General features: G+C 40.5%; 1 protein-coding gene across 1 annotated transcript in view; it reads left to right on the top strand.

Moving 5' to 3' along the window:
* LOC117407220 (von Willebrand factor A domain-containing protein 8-like) overlaps positions 1–20,907 on the top strand; it is a 109,593-nt gene that overhangs the window by 28,800 nt on the left and 59,886 nt on the right. Inside the window, exons 13-22 of the mRNA XM_059029384.1 lie at positions 384–544; positions 634–747; positions 6,308–6,476; positions 7,398–7,475; positions 7,695–7,810; positions 9,816–9,919; positions 11,419–11,525; positions 13,782–13,853; positions 14,579–14,655; positions 17,126–17,201. Coding sequence (XP_058885367.1) covers positions 384–544; positions 634–747; positions 6,308–6,476; positions 7,398–7,475; positions 7,695–7,810; positions 9,816–9,919; positions 11,419–11,525; positions 13,782–13,853; positions 14,579–14,655; positions 17,126–17,201 — 1,074 coding nt within the window. The remainder of the gene's footprint in view (positions 1–383; positions 545–633; positions 748–6,307; positions 6,477–7,397; positions 7,476–7,694; positions 7,811–9,815; positions 9,920–11,418; positions 11,526–13,781; positions 13,854–14,578; positions 14,656–17,125; positions 17,202–20,907) is intronic.

Below are 20,907 nucleotides of genomic sequence, written 5' to 3'. Positions count from 1 at the left end.
AGTGCATACTCCAGGATCGTGATATCCATGCATTAATTCGAAGTGCAAGGCAAAACAGCGAGCAACTGCAGATTTCAACCTGGGGGCGCAAGCAGCCAATTTCATCAAAAACGGTCCGCCGAGAACTCAACAGAGCGGGATACCATAGTGGCCCATCGCCCTTTTAAGTGACTTTACATTGGTGTTTACATTTTTTTTTCCACTACCTGTATATTGTATTGCTAGTGTATAACTTAAAGTCACTGATGTCAACATGATTCAAGCATCAGGAACATCTTGGTTTCTTCATTTTAAAAATAAATGTAAGCATAATGGGTTATGCATTTAAACATAAAATTTGAAACTCCGGTTTGGTTCATGGCTAACCAGGTTGTTATTGACAGGATATGACTGCCAGGGATGTGCTCCAGCAGAGGTACACCCTTCCCAATGGAGACACAGCCTGGAGACCTTCTCCCCTGGTCACTGCAGCCCAGGAGGGCAAGCTGGTCCTTCTAGATGGCATCCATCGAGTCAACCTGGGCACACTATCAGTTCTCTCGAGGTCAGCTTCTGTAACTTGGATACCTGAATGCACCTGGATTCACTTGAAAGTCTTTGTGGCTCTTTAACTTGATACTTTTCCCCCTGCAGACTAATCCACGACCGAGAGCTGACTCTGTATGATGGCACTCGTTTGCTTCGTGTAGACAGGTATGAGTCTTTGAAAGAGGAGCTTCAGCTGTCCGACGAGGAGCTGCAGAAGAGGTACCATTTTCAGTTTATAACAATTATTCCAATAAGTGTTTTATGGGTCTGAATTTTGAAAGATCTGCAGGGCAGGCCAATGTTCTTATATGTCTGTTGACTGCTGTTACTTTTTAATTCATACCAGCATTTTTGTATTTGTATATTTTTTACTGTCAGAGTGTGACAGACTTGGCCAAGTGCACCGATTTAGAGTACAATCAACATCAGACAATCATCTAAACTTCCAGATGGTTTGTGTAACAACTGCTGAAATTCTGTCTGCTACGTTGAGAAAACTTCATCCCAGGCCAAATTTCCTCACGCCATCTAAGAAAACCCTTTCTCTTTCATAATAATTACCAGCTCATTGTGTTACTCAGCATTGAACTCTGTTTTCACAGCCCTGACAGTAAAATGACATCATTTTTATTCATTCTCATCTTTTCTCCATTTACTTCAGAGTTCCATGGTTAATTCACTTGATGCTTATTTGTCTATCCTTAAACAGGAAGTTTAAAAATCGATAAATGGTCATGGAGTTTTTTCTTTTTTCTTGCAATCATAGACCAATGTCAAGTAATGAACCTTGAATGTGCCGTGAACAATCTTCTGTTTTCAGATTGTGTGTCAAGTTATTGGTCTTTTTTATTGAAGACCACTTTTCCTCTCCTTGGTTTGACAGTAGTCCTTTCAGTATGCTGTATGTTACAAGAATTCAGGCTAATCTGTGTTGTGGCACTGCGTGATATGATTAGTTACATGAATGTGGAGAGGATGTGAGACATACTCATGAGTCATATTGGTAACGTGCAATCCTCCTGTACACAGTTCATTTATTCAGAAACAGTTGTTTATATATATATATATATATATATATATATATATATATATATATATATATATATATATATATATATATATATATATATATATAAATAGGTCATATAAGAACCTCCGGATACAGTCCTTAAAGATGTTTCTGCATTCTTAAATTTTACATTGAAAGACACGTTCTAGAAGATCCTAAGAGGTCACAAGTGCTGAGAAACGTCCCTGTCTTAATCAGTGTTAGTCTGCAGCTCACACATCTCAGAAGTGTTGTTTGCCTAGTTTCCCCTGCATCTCATTACCAGTTTATTTTTATTCATGCAGAAACCCTCTTGGGAGGCAAAATACAGATGCCTACAGGGTTGGATAAAATACAAAAATAGATGAATTAGTTTTTCGTGAACAGCGGGATGTCATCCGTCCTTTATGAAATCTCCAGTTGGATTCTCTTGATCTCTGGGAATGTGGTGTCTGAAGATGTGGGACTCATTAGTGACAGAAAAGAGCCTGAATGCGCAGGTGGAACAGCAGTGCTGATCCTGACCTAAGAGAATAGGCAGGTAGCTCAGAGAGGATGATTAGGGAAAAAGAACAAGATTTTCATTCATCTAGTACACTAACAATATCTGTGACATCTCAGATCACATTAATGGAGGCTCTTGGCTTCTCAAAGACAATGAATAGAGGACAACTTTCAATATGATGTCTTCTTCCAGAGTATTTTTGTTCTTACAGTTGCCAACAAGCTGCACGGGTCAGTACAGGATTTTGCCTATAGTTTACTGTGTAAACACTTCCTTTCATTGTCAGATGTAAGAATCCCCTCTTACATAAATGTTCAGACAAAAACAACCTTGCACCCCAGTGTTAGACTTTTACTTCAGATTCTTAAAAAGGAGATTGACGCACATACATACGCATACAGTAGAAACTCTTTCAAATGATTTTTTTCCCACTATCATGAGTCTCTGTTACTCGGGTCACAAGCTTTTTTTTATTTACATTTTTTATGCAATTAAGCCAACATTTATTATTTTAATTAGCGCGATAGCAAAATAAAACAGACACTGCAGGGACTGTATTTACTGTACAGTCAATGTTGCTCTTCCATACAGAGTGTTGTACAGTTTGCAATTGGAATTGGAGCATTTTCCACTCTCAAGTATTTGGCTTTTATCATCCACTGATCCCCTTAGCAATGGTTTCACTTTTGCAAGGCACACAAGAAAGCTTTCAGCTTAAGATGACTGCATTCAGTCACAAGTTCAGTACTATAATGACTGTCAGACACTAGTAATTAGGAATGTATTACTCAGACAAGCTTAATGTGGTTTATTATTTCACACATAGTTACATTTCCAGTTCTCTCATGTTTTTTGGACTGGTCTTGAGGTGAAACTATAATTAAAAAGCTGCTCCTTACATATATGTACAGTTTACAGTTGCATACTGCAGACAACACATTGTTCTTTGCTGTCAAATGTTATAATTGCTGATTATGTTTTCTGTATTTAATTAATTGTAATATTCAGATTCCAGGAAATTTATTTTAACACAGTTCAGACAAATTAAATAAAATAAATAAATAAATCCAGTGATGGAAATGACATGTTTCTAAGCGGTTATGCAAAAGCAAGCATTTGCACAAGTTCTGTGCTCATGGCATCTTTATTTTGTAACATAACTGCACAGATTATCTAGAATTTGTTTTTTACGAAAACAAATTAAGGCTCAAAAAATGTAAAACACACCACAGGCAGAAAAAGACACAGAATAGATCAATAAGAAGTTATTCTTTAATGTTAATCATTTTATGTGATTGCTGCCAGGAACAGGTTTGACCTGTTTAGGGCTGGCACATCTTTTCTATTTCTTACTATTCAACGCATCTCTATAAATCTTGTTTTTACCAAGAGAGCCCTGGTTGCATTGCTGGGACATTGATGCTTCGTGGGTGTGCTTTACCACATCCCTGGGTTGCTAACACCTCTACGCTTGCTGTCAACAATTGCTGTCTGAAGGATAGCCCCAGTGCCCCATGCTGTACATGTTGAGAGATGGGAGCGTGGCCAGGGCATCTCTGGATCCAATTCAAATGGAGTTGAATGTGCTACCTGCCGAGTCATGTACTGTAGCAGCAGAAGAGTAAAAAACAGTACGATATAAATCATGGTCTTGTGATTCAACAAACCAGAACGATAATACTCTTCTACAAGTGTATAGTGGAACTGAGGGAGATCTTGTTATTGCTTCCATGGGATATAACTCGTTTGGGTGTAACATAATTTTTTTTTTTTTTTTTAATGTCCCTGCAGCACTTTGCATAATAGCCGTCCTTCTGTGCTGCCTGCTTTTTTCCAGATCAATGTAAATAAAGTTGTTTTGAGAATTGCTCATATTAAATGATAGTGGGGCAGGTTTGCTAGCAGACAGAGTTGATCCTGGTCCTTCATGACTCCCAGGGTGAACACCCTTGGAATAGAGCCTGACAGATCCTGACTGAGACAGTGGAGCGTCATGGATACTGTCAGGGGAAACTTGCATAGAACACATGCAGGGCTCTGTCTTAATAAAAATAGAAGCAGCTGTCTAGAAACATTTATCAGAAAATGGAGCTAGTGGGCATGTCATTTTCAGCAGACCAGAGCAAATCACAAAGGTCAGAAGACAGCGAATAAATGATATCAGAATGGAAACTCCCTTTGACAGCTTTATAAAATTGAGAATCATTTTCAGCATGATTTTCAAAAGGGGCAAAATAAGAACTGAGTCGCAAAGTGATTTCTAAAACTGACTTGGGTCACTAAGTATGTGGCTTTCAAAGGGTTTAGATTAAATGAGTCGTGAATTCACTTGTTGACACTTTAACAATATAAATCAAGTGATGTGGTTACATTAGTCAGGCATTAAAAATCATTTTGTGACCTCGTTCTTATTTTGCCTCTTTTGAAAATCATGCTGTTTGTGTCTATTAAGAATTAAGTGACTACAGCTATGGCCAAAAGTTTTGCATCCCCCTATGGAATTAACTCATTTTACTTCAGAAAGTCGAATGAAACCTGCTGCATAATGTTACGTTAATATATTGAATTACATAGTGCTTTGTAGTCTTTCCATATACTTAATGAAAAACGGACATAAATTGATCAATTTGACATCTTAAAATCTGACATGAAATACTGTACTACTGTTATGGCTTCCGGTAGACTTTTGCAACATTTTGTTAAATAAAAGATCTACATTTATGTTCATATAGTTTTACTTTTTTTATCCTACAATTCTAGATGATGCAAAACTGTTGGCCGTAGCTGTACCTAATTCTTAGAATATAACATGCACCCTAAGTAAAATGAGCATGACTGTGCTGCCTTCTATCAGGTTAGAAATTGGATTTTAAATGAATGTGACGTGCCAATTATATTTTAACAGATGGATAAGGCAGAGTGATTCTAGATTTAAATCTATCATAACACCCAATACAATCATAGAAATAGCCCAGTCTGGAGTGATTGTTGTAACTGGAGCTGATGATTTTGATGCCTCTGAGTTTCCCAGTCTCATAACACCTTTTCCAGCCTCACTTCATTAAATTGGTTATTGCAAGATGTAATTGGCAGCAGGGGTCTTGTTCTTTGTTGTAAGTGCAGTGAAGCAAGTGGGATTTGGCAGTGTTTATTTCAGAGATATATGCTGTGAGGTTCTTGTTTGAAACATGGGACTGTGAAACTTCAAATATAAACTCTCTTAAACAAAACGGTTGCCTTGTTGAGGTTTAACCATGGCTTAGTACGCCTGCCAATCAAAATAAGGGTGGTGTATTATTAGCAGTCCGTTTATATACGTACTGCAAATATTTATCGTGCTCAAACAGTTTTAGTTTAGTGGTTAGCTAGCCTCCCATTAAATAGCAGTTACCCATCCAAATGTGTCAGCAGTTTTGATGACCCTGTACTGTAAATAACTGCATGCAGTAAAACCTTTATTATCCAAATTCATTAGGACTAGGGGTTGTTTGTAAGATCATTATTCATAAGACTTTCCTACTCAAGAAAGCTCCTAAATAAGATATAAAGCAAACCCTCTACCTTAAAATACACAACATGCAGTGCATGACTGCACTGTAAATACCAGTGAGAGGGCTGGTTAGCATATGTTCTGTCACAATGGGGGAGAAGAGCACAGGAATACAGGTTACCAAGATAATCAAGGTTTTACTGTGCAGTAAACATGGTAACGTCAACAGGAATTGTGTCTTACAGTGGTGCAGGTCTTACATGGCTTAGCAGCATGCATTATTTCTGAAGTGTACTTTTGTAACAATAATTTATTAATGCTATTATCCATATAATTCACACAACAGAAGCAAAGATTTTCACATGATTTAGTTTTAATGGGATGCAAAATAATAAGTAATTGTGTGGTCAGATTTCACTTGGCAAGATAAGAAAAGACACATCGGTGTGAACACTTGATCCCTGATATAAAAGTCATCAGTGGGTCTCGGTTGGAATGGTCATTTATTCTGTGGTTTTGAGATATCAGTGGGTCTCGGTTGGAATGGTCATTCATTCTGTGGTTTTGAGATACCAGTGGGCCTCAGTTGGAATGGTCATTCATAATGTGGTTTAGAGATATCAGTGGGCCTTGGTTGGAATGGTCATTCATTCTGTGGTTTTGAGATATCAGTGGGTCTCGGTTGGAATGGTCATTCATTCTGTGGTTTTGAGATATGAGTGGGCCTCTTTTTCAGATCGATTTTCCCAGTCCACCCTTCTTTTCGAATCATCGCCTTGGCGGAGCCCCCGGTTGCAGGCAGCAGCACTCAGCAGTGGCTTGGACCAGAGCTACTCACCATGTTCCTGTTCCATAACGTCAAGCCACTCACAGTGACTGAAGAAACCCAGGTCATCAGAGCAATGGTGAGCACTGTCTATACATCAGAACCAACTCACACTGTTCCTGGTTTATCAGAAATTAGAAAATACCTCAAATATATCCTGTACAATATGTTATGAGAGAGAGCGAGAGTGAGAGAGAGCGAGAGAGAGAGAGAGAGAGAGAGAGAGCGAGAGAAAGCGAGAGGGAAAGAGCGAAAGAGAAAGAGCGAGAGAGAGAGCAAGAGAAAGAGAGAGAGAGCGAGAGAGAGAGGGGGAGAGAGAGAGCAAGAGAGAGAGAGGGGGGAAAAGAGAGAGAGAGGATATAAATATATATATTAATAACTCCGTGCTCGTGTGAAGGAAATATTTTCAGTCGGGTTCCAGTGTAAAAATCTGCAAATAGATGTACAGTGTGCCCTAAAATGTGTTATATATGTTCTACTCACAAATGAGGGGGAAAAAATTCCAAGATAATTGTTGTTCAATAGAAAATATAATATTCTGTTTATTCCATCATTAAGCACAGAACAGGTTACTGGCAGTAGCACAAATTAGCAAACTGACCTCACCCTGTTTATTTTTGTTATTTGGTCACCTGGAGCTTATTTTCAGTGGTCTGCCTGATGCTTATACCTTTTACTTTATCAGTGTTTTTAGAGCGTTGACTCATCTCTATGCTAAGACCATAAGCTTAATCCCTGGCCAGGTGACTGCATTTTCTTTCAGCATTTCAGGATTTACTATGAGTGAAATACACCTGAGCTTTTAGGAGATTTCTCATCAAGCTCAAGGGTGACTAATGTGGATCCCAAAATGGCTTAGACTGCTGTGCAATCTGTCACACTGCTTGGTATTGACAACACTGACAGGAGAGTGTGTTTGGATATGACCAGTTCTGTTCATACATTTCTGAAACCTGATGAACGTATATATTCATGTAAAAGTATGCTTGCTTCTTTACAGACTCCAAATGTTCCAAAGGATGCCGTTGAACAGTTACTGCATTTAACCCACAAACTTCGGAAGACAAATGACCCAACAGTGAGTGCCATTCTGTAGCTTTTTAATGAGATTTTGCTGAACCCACTCTTTTTATTTGACATGTTGGTTCTTTGCCGTTAGAAGCCACTTACACATCATGTATGAGGAGGTTATCTTCATTTTGTCTTATATTAGTGAAACATTGTAAGGCCTCAGTTGTAAATATATGTGCTGTTTTAAAGTGGAGGTAACGTGTTAATTTTATTTTATTTTTGACAGGCCCAGTCATTGGCATCTTCTTTGTCCACAAGACAGTTATTGAGGATCTGTCGGCGTCTTTCACAGTACCCAGAGGAAAGCATTTCTCACTCTGTAAACAAAGCCTGCCTCTCCAGGTATTTCCAATCACACCATTTAATGTGTTAGCTGCTGTATCAGTACTGGCTGTAAGCACTGCCTTAAAAGTCATATCCAATTACAGCCCTGATTAAAAACTGCTTTTCAAGAGCCAGTGGAAGAGGTGTAATCAAACAGGATGCTTGCTCATAATCAAAAACAATCTGAAAAAGAGTATGGCAGTATACTGAAGGATACAGTTCCAAGCTTTCTCTGATGAAGTGCATACTGGATAGATAAGTAAGAGACTTGCAATACATTTTGTAGTTTTTTGGATTACATGATGTTGAATAAAATATCTAAATATATTTTTTATGTTTTAATTATGTCTCAATCGTAAAATTCTAGGTGATGCAAAACTTTTGGCAATAGCTGTATGTGTAATAAATGCATTTGCACTGACAGAATTGGAGGAATGTATTTTTAAACACTGAGGTAGAAATGTGTCCACAGAAGTTTTTCTTTCTATATAGGAAGTGCTTTTGCTTTTGTTTTGGCTCTGCTAATGCCTCTTGGAGATACAGTATGGTAGTGCTAGCCTTTTGGAGGTAAAAAAAAAAAGCAAACTGATGATTAAACTGTAGTTCAGTAGGGAGGCTGACAAAATAATGAAACTGATCAATGCACAATGCACCTGTGGTTGAACCTGCGCTCATTGACTCTAGGACTTGTGCAGTGTTGTTTGTAGTGTGCAGTCTCATTGACTCTAGGACTTGTGCAGTGTTGTTTGTAGTGTGCAGTCTCATTGACTCTGTTTAGGACTTATGCAGTGTTTGTAGTGTGCAGTCTCATTGACTCTGTTTAGGACTTATGCAGTGTTGTTTGTAGTGTGCAGTCTCATTGACTCTAGGACTTGTGCACTGTTGTTTGTAGTGTGCAGTCTCATTGACTCTGTTTAGGACTTGTGCACTGTTGTTTGTAGTGGCCATAAGCATGTTAGTTCTGGTATTAAATTGGTTGTTGTTAACAACATAATTCCATTGTCCTACTTGTCACACACTTCTATTCACTATAAAGGACTATCAGATCGTGGGGAGTATTTGTCTTTCTGTCTGTACATCCGTCCATCTATATGTCACATTTTTGCACTGAAGAAGTTAGAAAACATGTCGGCTACTCCACTAAGCTTTGTGTTGGTTGCAAATTTGACAAGCTTGTTCATTTATTAAGTTGTTGATAAGAAACCGCAGGGGTCCAAGCAAGGAGCCCAGCAGCACCCCACTGAATACATGACCCCAGCTAGAGGTTTCCTCTCTTACAAGTACTGCTTCTTCTGTTTAACCAGTTACGTGTCCACTTGCATGTACTTCATTGTACTCCCGCGGATTGCAGCTTTAGGATTAGTCTTTCATGCAGCACTGTCACAGGCTTTTTGGAAGTCCAGGTATATAATGTCTGGCTCTTTTTGTGAGGTTTGTCAGACGAGAGAACCCTTTTCTGAACTATGTACATACTGGTGATATTAATCATTATTATTATTATTATTATTATTATTATTATTATTAATTTCTTAGCAGACGCCCTTATCCAGGGCGACTTACAATTGTTACAAGATATCACATTATTTCACATTATACAGATATCACATTATTTTTACATACAATTACCCATTTATACAGTTGGGTTTTTATTGGAGCAATCTAGGTAAAGTACCTTGCTCAAGGGTACAACAGCAGTGTCCCCCACTGGGGATTGAACCCACAACCCTCCGGTCAAGAGTCCAGAGCCCTAACCACTACTCCACACTGCTAATTATGGTCATCAGCTTTCTCATCATGCTGAAAGCTGTAGTTTTTTCATTTACAACCATTTAAAGGGATGCTGGAATGAGGGGTGCTGGGGGTTTGGCAGCACCCCTGGCTTTGCATGGCTTCCATCATATACAGGGGTTACAGTTTTGTTCAATGGCTTTCAGCACTCTCACTATAGAAATCGTTCCAGCGCCACTGGACATACTTGTTTTGATAGCTAACTAACAGCACCTTTTTCTTTATCTGTTTGCAGGTTTTTGCCTAACCTAGCGAGATCTGCTTTGCAAAAGAACTTACTGGATTCTGGAATTGAGGACAGCTCTGTTGTGTCAAATCAGGAAGAAAAGGATACAAGTTGTGAGTCTCTTCTGTTGTGTTTATTTGAAACCTCATAGTAGGCTAGAATGTTTTTTTTTTTTGTTTTGTTTTTTAAATTTTAGTCGTTGCCAATTAGTTTTTATTATTTTCTCCCCAATTTGAAATGCCCAATTATTTTTAGGCTCAGCTCACCGCTACCACCCCTGCGCTGACTCGGGAGGGGCGAAGATGAACACACGCTGTCCTCCGAAGCGTGTGCCGTCAGCCGCCCGCTTCTTTACACTCTGCAGACTCACTTTGCAGCCGCCTCAGAGCTACAGCGTCGGAGGACAACGCAGCTCTGGGCAGCGTACAGGCAAGGCCGCAGGCGCCCGGCCAGACTACAGGGGTCGCTGGTGCGCGGTGAGCCGAGGACACCCTGGCCGACCTAACCCTCCCTCCCCGGACGACACTCGACCAATTGAGCGCCGCCCCCTGGGAGCTCCCATCCACGGTTGGCTGTGGAATAGCCTGGACTCGAACCGGCGACGTCCAGGCTATAGAGCGCATCCTGCACTCTAGCGAGTGCTTTTACTGGATGCGCCACTCGGGAGCCCCTAGAATGTTGTTTCTTGGCAGATTATTAATATTTGTTTTGCATTCTGGTTTCCAAATGAAGTAGCCTTATGAATTTGTTGTCTCCAAAACAGCTGTTCTGATAATTGTAATGTGATATGAAGAAAATAGCCTTGTAGATATCTGTCAGTTGACAGGTGGTTATTGGCAACCTCAGTGCTGTATTACAGATTTCACTGGAAGCCACAGATGAAGCTTGTCAATGGATGCCGAAAAGAAATTACTTGATCCTTACTGAGATCACACTTACCATGCCCATATCAGAAGCCTGTCCCAAGACCTTCCTCCAAGCATACCTGCCTACTAACCCTTGCTATCCCACACCTCAAAAGGGCACACTAGTCTCTTGTGTCTCAGTTATTATGTCCCACTATTTTATTGCTTTGCCAGTCTGATCTGCATACTGTACTGTACATCTGTCTGAACTGGATATCTGCTCCCGAACTACAGTTCATTTGATACAATAATAAACTATATCGACCAGCTTTTTAACTTATTTAACTTTTGTCTGACTTTACTTGCAAAGCATCTCCAAATTCAAAAAGCATTTACACGTGGTTATTTTGTGCCTAATGTGCCTACTGACAAATAGCAACAGGGCAGAGAGGCAAATGTAGCAACTTTTGAGTTTCAAGTCAACAAATTGTGTTGTTAACAGCCATTTCCTCGCTAGCAAACTTTGGTCCAACCACAAGCATTTGCCCATTTAATTACTTATATTTCAACTCTGCACAAGGTCATAATGCCTTTTGTGCTATTTTACTTTTATTTGTGGCTCAGAGTCCATGCATTTTATTTGCAGGTTATTGTTCCTTTTGTAGAGCAATATAAAGTCAAGATAAGAAAGTTAGAGCTGTTGTCCTGTATTATGGCTAGCCTTTTCTTTGTCAACACTGGTGACGTTGTAAAAATGTATTTTCTAGGTGAAATAAAAGATGGAACACTGAAGATTGGAAAGGTCTCTGTTCCTGTCTATAATCCAGATGAGAAGATGAAAGTTCCTGACATCCTATTTTATGAAAATGCTCAGGTAATTCTATGATCATCTTTCTATTTCATAGTGGAGGCATTACCTGTTTCTTATGCTCCTTCAGTTCTGATCTGGATAGCCAGGAATGCTTTTGAAGTCGTTAGTAAGGTGTGGAAATGAAATCACAGCCATAGAATCATTTTCATCTTGTTGCAGAGTTTCGTTGCTGAGTGCAATTGGTTTGACATCAAGCTGCTTAGGCTTTCTTTCAGAACAGAGATTGAACAAATCCTTTGGGTCAGTCGTCCAAAGCAGTGCAGTGTGGTTTTGTATACAGGTATTCAAAGTCATTTAGGGATTTGGATTCCCCCTCTGATTGAAATATTTCAATTGAAACGATAAGCATCTTAACTGCAAGCTCCTAATCAAAATTGAATCATAAATGGGTTATACCACCCAAGTGCCGCCTGAATAAATGAGTTCTGATGGCACATTAGCATTTGTGATTTGTATCATGCTGAATAAAATGCAGGTGGGCTCCATGTAAAGGTCTCCTTTGTTGCCGCTGCCATGGCTGCTATTAATAATATCCTTTGTATTCTATGGCTTGTCATTTAAAAACTAGCATTCATTTTGCTTTTTTTTAACCTTTCTTTATCCCCTCCATCTGCAACATCACAACACGATAAGGGCATTGAAGCCATTGTGCTGCTTGCTATTTAAGAGCCTTGAACTGGTGAACAGCAAATACGCTGTTCGAAGAAAAATATAAGCTTTTCTGCTGGGCATTACTTAAACAATCTAGAGCTGAGGACTTCCTGAAATCACTTCTTGCACAAAAAGTGTGTCAGGAAATGGGTGTCAGGAATCCAGCATTTCTCCAGACACCCATTTCTGTTTTAGTTGCTGTGTATAATTTGTTTTTTAAAATATTCAAACCAAGTTCTTAAAACCCAGCAGTGAGCAGATATCTTCAGGTAACCAGAATACCTGCCACATTTACAACCCCTCACACACACACACACACACACACACACACACACACATACACACACACACACACACACACACACACACAGACACACATGCACAGATACACGCACGCACAGACACACATGCACGCATAGAAACATGCACGCATGCACACACGCACGCACAGACACACGCACACGCATGCATATGCACACACAGACAGACACGCACGCACGCATAGACACAGGCACGCATGCACTCACACACGCGCACACACACACACACACGCACGCATGCATACGCACGCACAGATGCACAGACACACACACACACACCAAACACACTTGAGTATGCATTATGGGTGCATCTTACACACTACAAGCGGTGGTAGACATGTGGAGAATTGCTCAAGCATCACTAAACGAAAGATAAATACATGTATTAAAATTGTATTTCTGCCAGTTCTCAAGAAATAAAAGGAAATAAAGTGGCAGGCTGTATGACTCAATGCTTACCTAATAAGTTATCTCTGCGTCAAGGAAGATTGCAATAAATCAACCATTAGACTTTTGTGTCCCTGTGGACCTGCAAGAAGTCTTTGCTTGCCCTACTTTCAGGTGGCCTGTTTTCTCTAGGTACAGTAAATAGGGAGAAGCAGACTGATTGAGTGCAAATGTGTAAAGGGCTCCAGGCTTTGACTGAATTGGGTTTATGCCACATATCGTAAACTGCAACCCCTTTTGTATCTTCAACAGAGGCAAACATGCGACTTCTTTTAATAGATCTGATGAAGTGGAATGAAATTACTGTCCAAGTGTAAAATCAGGATTACATTTTGAGACATTTTAATGAGAAGACAAGCTTGGCTCCATACAATAGATGTGATTGCTTCTGTAATAAATCCCCCCACCCAAATGTTCATAACCATATGAGCTTTTACAGGAGAAAGATTACAATAAAATACCTGCTTCAGTTAATCTTTTTAAGCTCTCTGTGAAATGTAGTAAAACTCTATATTGATTCTACTGGTTATATTTCTGAGATTGCATTAAACACATTGATGATTATTTTAAATTTATGATTATTTTATTACTCTATGGAGAACAGCAATCCACACAAACCCAAACGTCTGTTTCTTTACTTGTTTCACTTGGCATGGTGAATTAGCACGATCAGCACCAATGACCGTCACCTGTGGAGAGCTTGATCTGACTTAATCGAGTAACTGGTTCATGCAGCTTTACTTTATGTAATCAGTACCTGTACATAAGTTGCACTCATCAGTGACTTTAGGAAATACTGTTTTTACTGTACTTTTACTCCAGTAATTTCTGTTTCCTGTAGCACATGATGGTGATGGAGGACATGCTAAAGGACTTCCTGCTGGGGGAGCACCTGCTGCTGGTTGGAAACCAGGTGAGGTTCTGAGTCCTGTGTTATGGACACATTATAGATACATTTTGTGCATGAGATAGACCAGGATAGTCATCTGACCTACATAACAGCCACGATGTGCTGTTAATATTTCCCTTTGATGGCCATATACATGCACCACAGAAACCTGAGGTTTCTGAAATTTTAAACAAACCTAGATTCACTTTTGGAAACAACAGCAGCTGTATAATAATTTCTATGCTTTGGCAAGTGGTTACGGAAAACACAAAATGTCATGCTCCCTGTAATAACTTACTGGATATAACATCCCCAAAATGACACCTTAAAAAATGTGAAATATGAGTTGCATTAGCATAGCTTGTGTTTGTTACTGTTTCTTCTAAGAAGTTTCTTTTTAAAGCACAAATAACGATTGCAGTTTGAGTCGGATTTACATAATAATCTCATTTTACATTGAATCCAGGGGGCAAGGTTCTGCTATGATTTGATTTGCTGGATTATGAAAACCCATTACTGAGGGTTGCCTGGCAGGGTGAAAGTCATTCCTTGTCTGCAGGATCAGCAGAACCTCCTCATTCCATGTATCAAGAGAATTGGATGTTGTCTTTTTTTTTTTTTTTTTTGATTTTGGTCCGAGCACCAAAACTGCTGTTCATGATTCATACATTAAAGCTCAACTTCCAGGAATTTCATTTATATTTGCCTTTAATCTTTTTTTAAAAGCTGTTGATTCATTCCCCCTGCAGGGCGTTGGGAAGAACAAGATAGTTGACAGATTTCTACAGCTCATGAACAGGCCGAGGGAGTACCTGCAACTTCACAGGTATGTTTAGGTGTGACAAGCCTGCCTGGCTATCACGTGTCCCACTGCTTTGTATTCAGAACTGGTTTGTGTGACTTGAAGCTGCATTCATTTGAAATGATCTTCCCTTTCCAAGGTTAAGCAAAATTATTTTTGTTCATGGCAAATTGGGACACCCCTCATGGGAGGTGGAGATGGGGGTCATATTTCGTAAAAGCTACTCTAAACATCCAAGGGGGGTTATTAATAGCATCTCAATGTTATATAGGCCAAAGTGATCGTGGAAGGTTTCAAACACGTATTCCTTATTGGAACACTGTTCCTTGTGTATTTTTAATGGGTCACTTTGCATTAAATGTCTTTGTGAAACAGGACAGGTAATTTACACCAATAATATTAGTATTAAAATCGGTACCCAGATTCGTGTTTAAAAAGGATGTGGATGTTGATCTCCATTGATGTCAGTCAACCATAGTGAATGAATGAATGAACCCTTTGTTAGCCTCATCATTGCTGCTTTAACAGAAGGCGGAAAGGGCGAAAAGAAATGTGTTTATTATTATTATTTCAACAATTCTTTATTGAATTGAATTTATGTCTTTAAAATTTCACAAGCACAAATCTAAACTACACAAATAAATATTACATTGTACTTGGATACTAAACATGTACAAAATCTAGTAAAAAAAAATGTCAACACATACCTGTGCTTCAAAATGAAGTCTTGTTATTGCATAAAAAAAAACAGGTTCTATTCAGTTGATCTAAACGGTAGTGGATTCTTACATTGCTGACTGGAAGACATTTTTACATTCACAACAAATCAGAGGGTTGAACAGATTGCAATACACTGTATATCACTAGGGAGGCATTAAGTATATTCCTTGATCCAGCACAGAAATCACTGGGAAACGTTCATCCCACGCTAATGCAAAAAAATCTTGTCTAATGCAGAAAGTCTTTTGATTAATTCATTAAAGGGCAGATGACAATCAAGGCCTATGCAGCCATGGCTCTCGCTTCAGCCGCGACAGAAAATCAACGAAAGTAATAGAAGCGGCAGCAGGAGACTGAGAGGAATGGAAATGTCCTAATTGCCCTTCAATGGACTACTTCAAAATATAAGGAATGGCTGCATAAAGACACTCCAGGAAACAATTTACATACACATATGTTTTTATGAGGACATGCGCCTAAAAGGGCTAGGGCTCTTTTTTTTGTACTGAAAAACTTGTAATATTTCAGATTAAAATGTTATTGACTATGAACTTTGCATTCTGTGAAAGTACATTTGTATTCACTTATTCTTGGTATTTTCCCAGTCACGGTTTGAAACACTATTTAAATCTAGAAAGTATTTTGTCAGGCTCTGAAGAAGTAAAGTGTACAGTAGATTGTGTGTAACATGGTTGTCCGTACACACAGCAGTGTTATGTATTCCACCGTGGGTAAAACAGGGTTCAGACTTCCAAGAGATGTTTAAGGGAACATGTTTTACTCCTCAAACCCATTCTCTGTGGTCAGCACAGGACTGCATTGCTGCTCTCCGCTGCTTTGCTCCACCCGATATGCAATCCAGCTTCTGTTTCATTTCCCATAGATCCGTATCTTGCCACATTTGTAAAAGTTGGAATGTCAGTATTGCGTCTCCAAGGTGTCTTTGAGAAATATGATAGGGCTGACTTAATTTGCCGGTTAATCTTCTTGTTGTGGATTCGCCTAGTTTACTCCAGTTTTGTAAAAACTTTTTTTTTTTTTTTAATTGTTGATTTATTATTGCCTCCTTGTTTGCTGTGTGGTACAGTATCACCAAGGAATCACAAACTGTAACTGGCAATTTTACATTTACACTGGGGACAGGCACACGAGTGAGCTACAATTTCAACTGGCTGTGAACAGAACGATACACAGTCAGATATCACAGCTCTGCAGTATACAGATGGATTTGAAATGAATGCAGCTGTGTTCCTATGGGGCAGATTAAAGCTGCAGTGTCCCACAGACTTCTTAGTTGTACATAATAATACCATCCCTTGGTGTCTCTTTACTACATTCCAGTCTAATACAGTATGTTAGTTTTAGCTGTAGGGGCACAAGCTAAAACATGTTTCCTCCATTGAAACCTGATGGCCACTACTTCACTCTGTCTTCCTAAAGGTTTGTAAAACTATAAGCAGGGGTTCATTTGTGACGGATCGCACCGAATCCCTGAAAAAATATTTATACATAACATGTCCAATAAAAAAACGCTTTCCTGAAAATGGTATAGAAAGAAATGATTTAGTATAGGATTTATCAAATGGCTCTGTCAGTGACATCATTGCAGCTTATACCAGTATACCATGGGGTATTAGATATGTAGTTGCATACTGACCTTATATTATAGAAAGCTGAAAATAATCTGCAGGTGCACAGTGTGGGTGGATTCCCTATTCCACATCACAACTATCATTGTGAATTAGTAAGTATAAAACATTTCTTTGACTTGCAGAGACACCACAGTGCAGACCCTCACTCTGCAGCCCTCCGTTCGGGATGGTATTATCATCTATGAAGATTCACCACTGGTCAGTTTGAATTTAGTCACGATGCATGTTCAGTGAGCCTGGATACTGGAAGCTTTTATTATTATTTTTTCTTTGGTCTTTTTCTCACAGCCTAGTCATTTGAAATGCTGGCTCCCTGCTTGACTCTTGACTAAGTAGCCAGATTGTTACGTTATTAGGGGATGTGGTTTTGAAACTTCTTCTGATATTGATGTGCTTGAAAGCTACACAAGGAAATCTTTAAGATGTGTTTAAGTTATCTTTAAAAACACGAGTACTAACTAAACTTTTCCCAAGTTCTTAAACAAATAAACTGGATGGCTAAGCCGTTTACCAGTCACTCAAACGCATCAGTGTACAACACAGTACCTTTCCAGGTCTGACCACACAAGTCTCTTCTCCAGGCCTTAGCCTTAATGCAGACAGCCTAACAAACATTTCACCTGGTTTATATACCTACAGACGTGCTCAAATTTGTTGGTACCCCTCCACAAAAAACGAAGAATGCACAATTTTCTCTGAAATAACTTGAAACTGACAAAAGTAATTGGCATCCACCATTGTTTATTCCATATTTAATAGAAATCAGACTTTGCTTTTGATTTTTTATTCAACATAATATTGTAAATAAGAAAACAAATGAAAATGGCATGGACAAAAATGATGGGACCGCTAACCTAATATTTTGTTGCACAACCTTTAGAGGCAATCACTGCAATCAAACGTTTTCTGTAGCTCTCAATGAGACTTCTGCACCTGTTAACAGGTAGTTTGGCCCACTCTTCCTGAGCAAACTGCTCCAGCTGTCTCAGGTTTGATGGGTGCCTTCTCCAGACTGCAAGTTTCAGCTCTTTCCATAGATGTTCGATAGGATTCAGATCAGGACTCATAGAAGGGCACTTCAGAATAGTCCAATGTTTTGTTCTTATCCATTCTTGGGTGCTTTTAGCTGTGTGTTTTGGGTCATTATCCTGTTGGAGGACCCATGACCTGCGACTGAGACAGAGCTTTCTGACACTGGGCAGTACGTTTCGCTCCAGAATGCCTTGATAGTCTTGAGATTTCATTGTGCCCTGCACAGATTCAAGGCACCCTGTGCCAGGCGCAGCAAAGCAGCCCCAAAACATAACCGAGCCTCCTCCATGTTTCACTGTAGGTATGGTGTTCTTTTCTTTGAAAGCTTCATTTTTTCGTCTGTGAACATAGAGCTGATGTGACTTGCCAAAAAGCTCCAGTTTTGACTCATCTGTCCAAAGGACATTCTCCCAGAAGGATTGTGGCTTGTCAGTATGCATTTTAGCAAATTCCAGTCTTGCTTTTTTATGTTTTTCTTTCAAAAGTGGAGTCCTCCTGGGTCTTCTTCCATGGAGCCCACTTTCGTGCAAAAAGCGACGGATGGTGCGATCAGAAACTGACGTACCTTCACCTTGGAGTTCAGCTTGTATCTCTTTGGCAGTTATCCTTGGTTCATTTTCTACCATTCGCACTATCCTTCTGTTCACTCTGGGGTCGATTTTCCTCTTGCGGCCGCGCCCAGGGAGGTTGGCTACAGTTCCATGGACCTTAAACTTCTTAATAATATACTTTATGGTAAAGGAATACTGCAGCTACCAGTCTCTGCTCTAACCGAGGAGTTTAAGTGCGCCAAGGTCAGACTGGAAATGACATTAGTAGAGTCACGCGATAAATGCGTAAGGGAGGCAGCACCTGTGTTGAAAACTGGAAGAAAGTGGGCGGCAAAGAAAGCTGTGGAAGATGCAAAGGCTGCCCTTCGAATTGGTGATATCATGGGGCAAGTTCAGCATGGAAGAGGGGGTCTTGGTTTCAGTTCAACTCCTCCTACATGGCACAAGGCGGCCCCAGCTCAAAGAAGGAAGCTGGTAGTCAACGAGGTGCAAAAGCAGGAGGAGAGGATGAGGTGTATAAAGGCCATTTCCCAGGCCAAACAGGGAGAATGGATGAGATGGGAGAGTGTGGAACAACGCAAGATTGGCTGGCAAGACCTATGGTCAATGGAACAGAGCAGGATCAGTTTCCTCATCAGGTCAACATATGATGTTCTCCCATCACCACAGAACCTAAACCTCTGGGTAGGAGAGGATCCCTCATGTCCTTTGTGTTCATCACCTGCAACATTAAGGCACATTTTGACAGGATGTAAGGTGGCTCTTAGCCAAGGACGGTTTACTTGGCGCCATGACCAGGTGCTGCGATGTTTGGCCTTAGCATTGGAAGACAAGCGTAACATGACCAATAAGTTGCCACCTGTTCCATCAAAACATTACACACAAAAGACAACATTCCTCCGCCCAGGAGAGCAACCACCAAGAAAAGGTGTTAAAACCAATCCTCGCCCAGGACAACTGGAAGCTGCTAGAGACTGGAATATGCTGGCAGATGTTGGTCAACGGCTTATTTTTCCACCTGAGATTGCCACCACTAACCTTCGACCAGATATTGTCTTGTGGTCTGGATCAGCACGCCTTGTTCACCTGGTAGAGTTAACAGTGCCATGGGAGGACGCTGTAGATGAGGCGTATGAGAGGAAGAAACTGCGGTATGCTCAACTAGCCACTGAAGCGGAACAGCGAGGATGGAGAGTTCGGGTTTACCCAGTGGAAGTGGGTTGTCGAGGATTTGTGGCACATTCTACAACCCGGTTTCTCAGAGACGTCGGATTCAGTGGCCAAGAGTTGCGTCGCACAGTGAAGAACTTATCTGAAGCAGCAGAGAGGAGCAGCAACTGGCTGTGGTTGAGACGGAAAGATTCTGGCTGGGGACAGGTAAGTAAGCTGGGCTGAGTTGAGTGGGGGACGGAGGGGGGTGATGCTGGGACGCCAGAATCACCGTCGAGCCCTCTTGAGGTGTCGTGGGCTAGTCGACGAAACACTGAGGATGGAAGGTGCCCACTTGAAAACCCCAGAGATGTACCCTACTTAGCTCAATCCAGACGGTTGTCATGCTGATGCGCTGGGGAGGCCGCACTTTGGTTGATCCCTGGAGCCAGCATCGCAGCCGTTGTGTGTGCTGATGCGCCAGGGAGGCAAAATAAGCTGATCCCTGGAGCCAGCATTACACTTCAGCCATTAACACCAGACAGAAGGATATCTACATCATCATATGGAAGGAAACGTAAATGGATGGAGACGCATATGGATCACATTAGTTTACTGTAAAGCTACGTCTTAGTTGGTGCTTATCTTGGCGAGAGCCGAGTTCAAATCAGCATGAAGTTTTAACATCTACTCTCGTGTAATGGAAATCATGAAGATCTGGATACGTCCAGTGACTGCTGTGAATAGTGCAGCTGGCAACAAGGGAAAGACCTTGTGACAGCCTGGAGAGACAGCTGACAGGAGGAAAGAGACCCCATTGGGGCTGGTAAGGGTTAGCTACCCTTGTCGGCAGTATCCAGCTCTGTGTTTACAGGATGCTGGAGACACCCGCCCAAGGCTTCTAAGAAATTAAAGAGAAAAATACCCCTAGAGTCTGCGAGAGCGGGGGCGGAAGATGACTCAACGTTGGACAACACGGTTAACGACTTGGGAACGGAAACGGATATGAGTATGGAGAGTACTTCACAAAAGACTAGTTCAAGATCTGCAGTTAACAAAGACATGGAACTCCAGGTTTGTGTCTGCGGCTGGAGCAAGGCGACAACGGTCAGGGGTTTGAAGATTCATCAAGGGAGAATGAAATGCTTGAGGGAGAAGGGACAAGGGCCTCG

The sequence above is a fragment of the Acipenser ruthenus genome, chromosome 8 (assembly GCF_902713425.1).
Source record: "Acipenser ruthenus chromosome 8, fAciRut3.2 maternal haplotype, whole genome shotgun sequence".
Classification (NCBI taxonomy): domain Eukaryota; kingdom Metazoa; phylum Chordata; class Actinopteri; order Acipenseriformes; family Acipenseridae; genus Acipenser; species Acipenser ruthenus.
The sequence above is the reverse complement of the archived record's forward strand: the minus strand, read 5'-3'. Positions and strand labels throughout refer to the sequence as shown.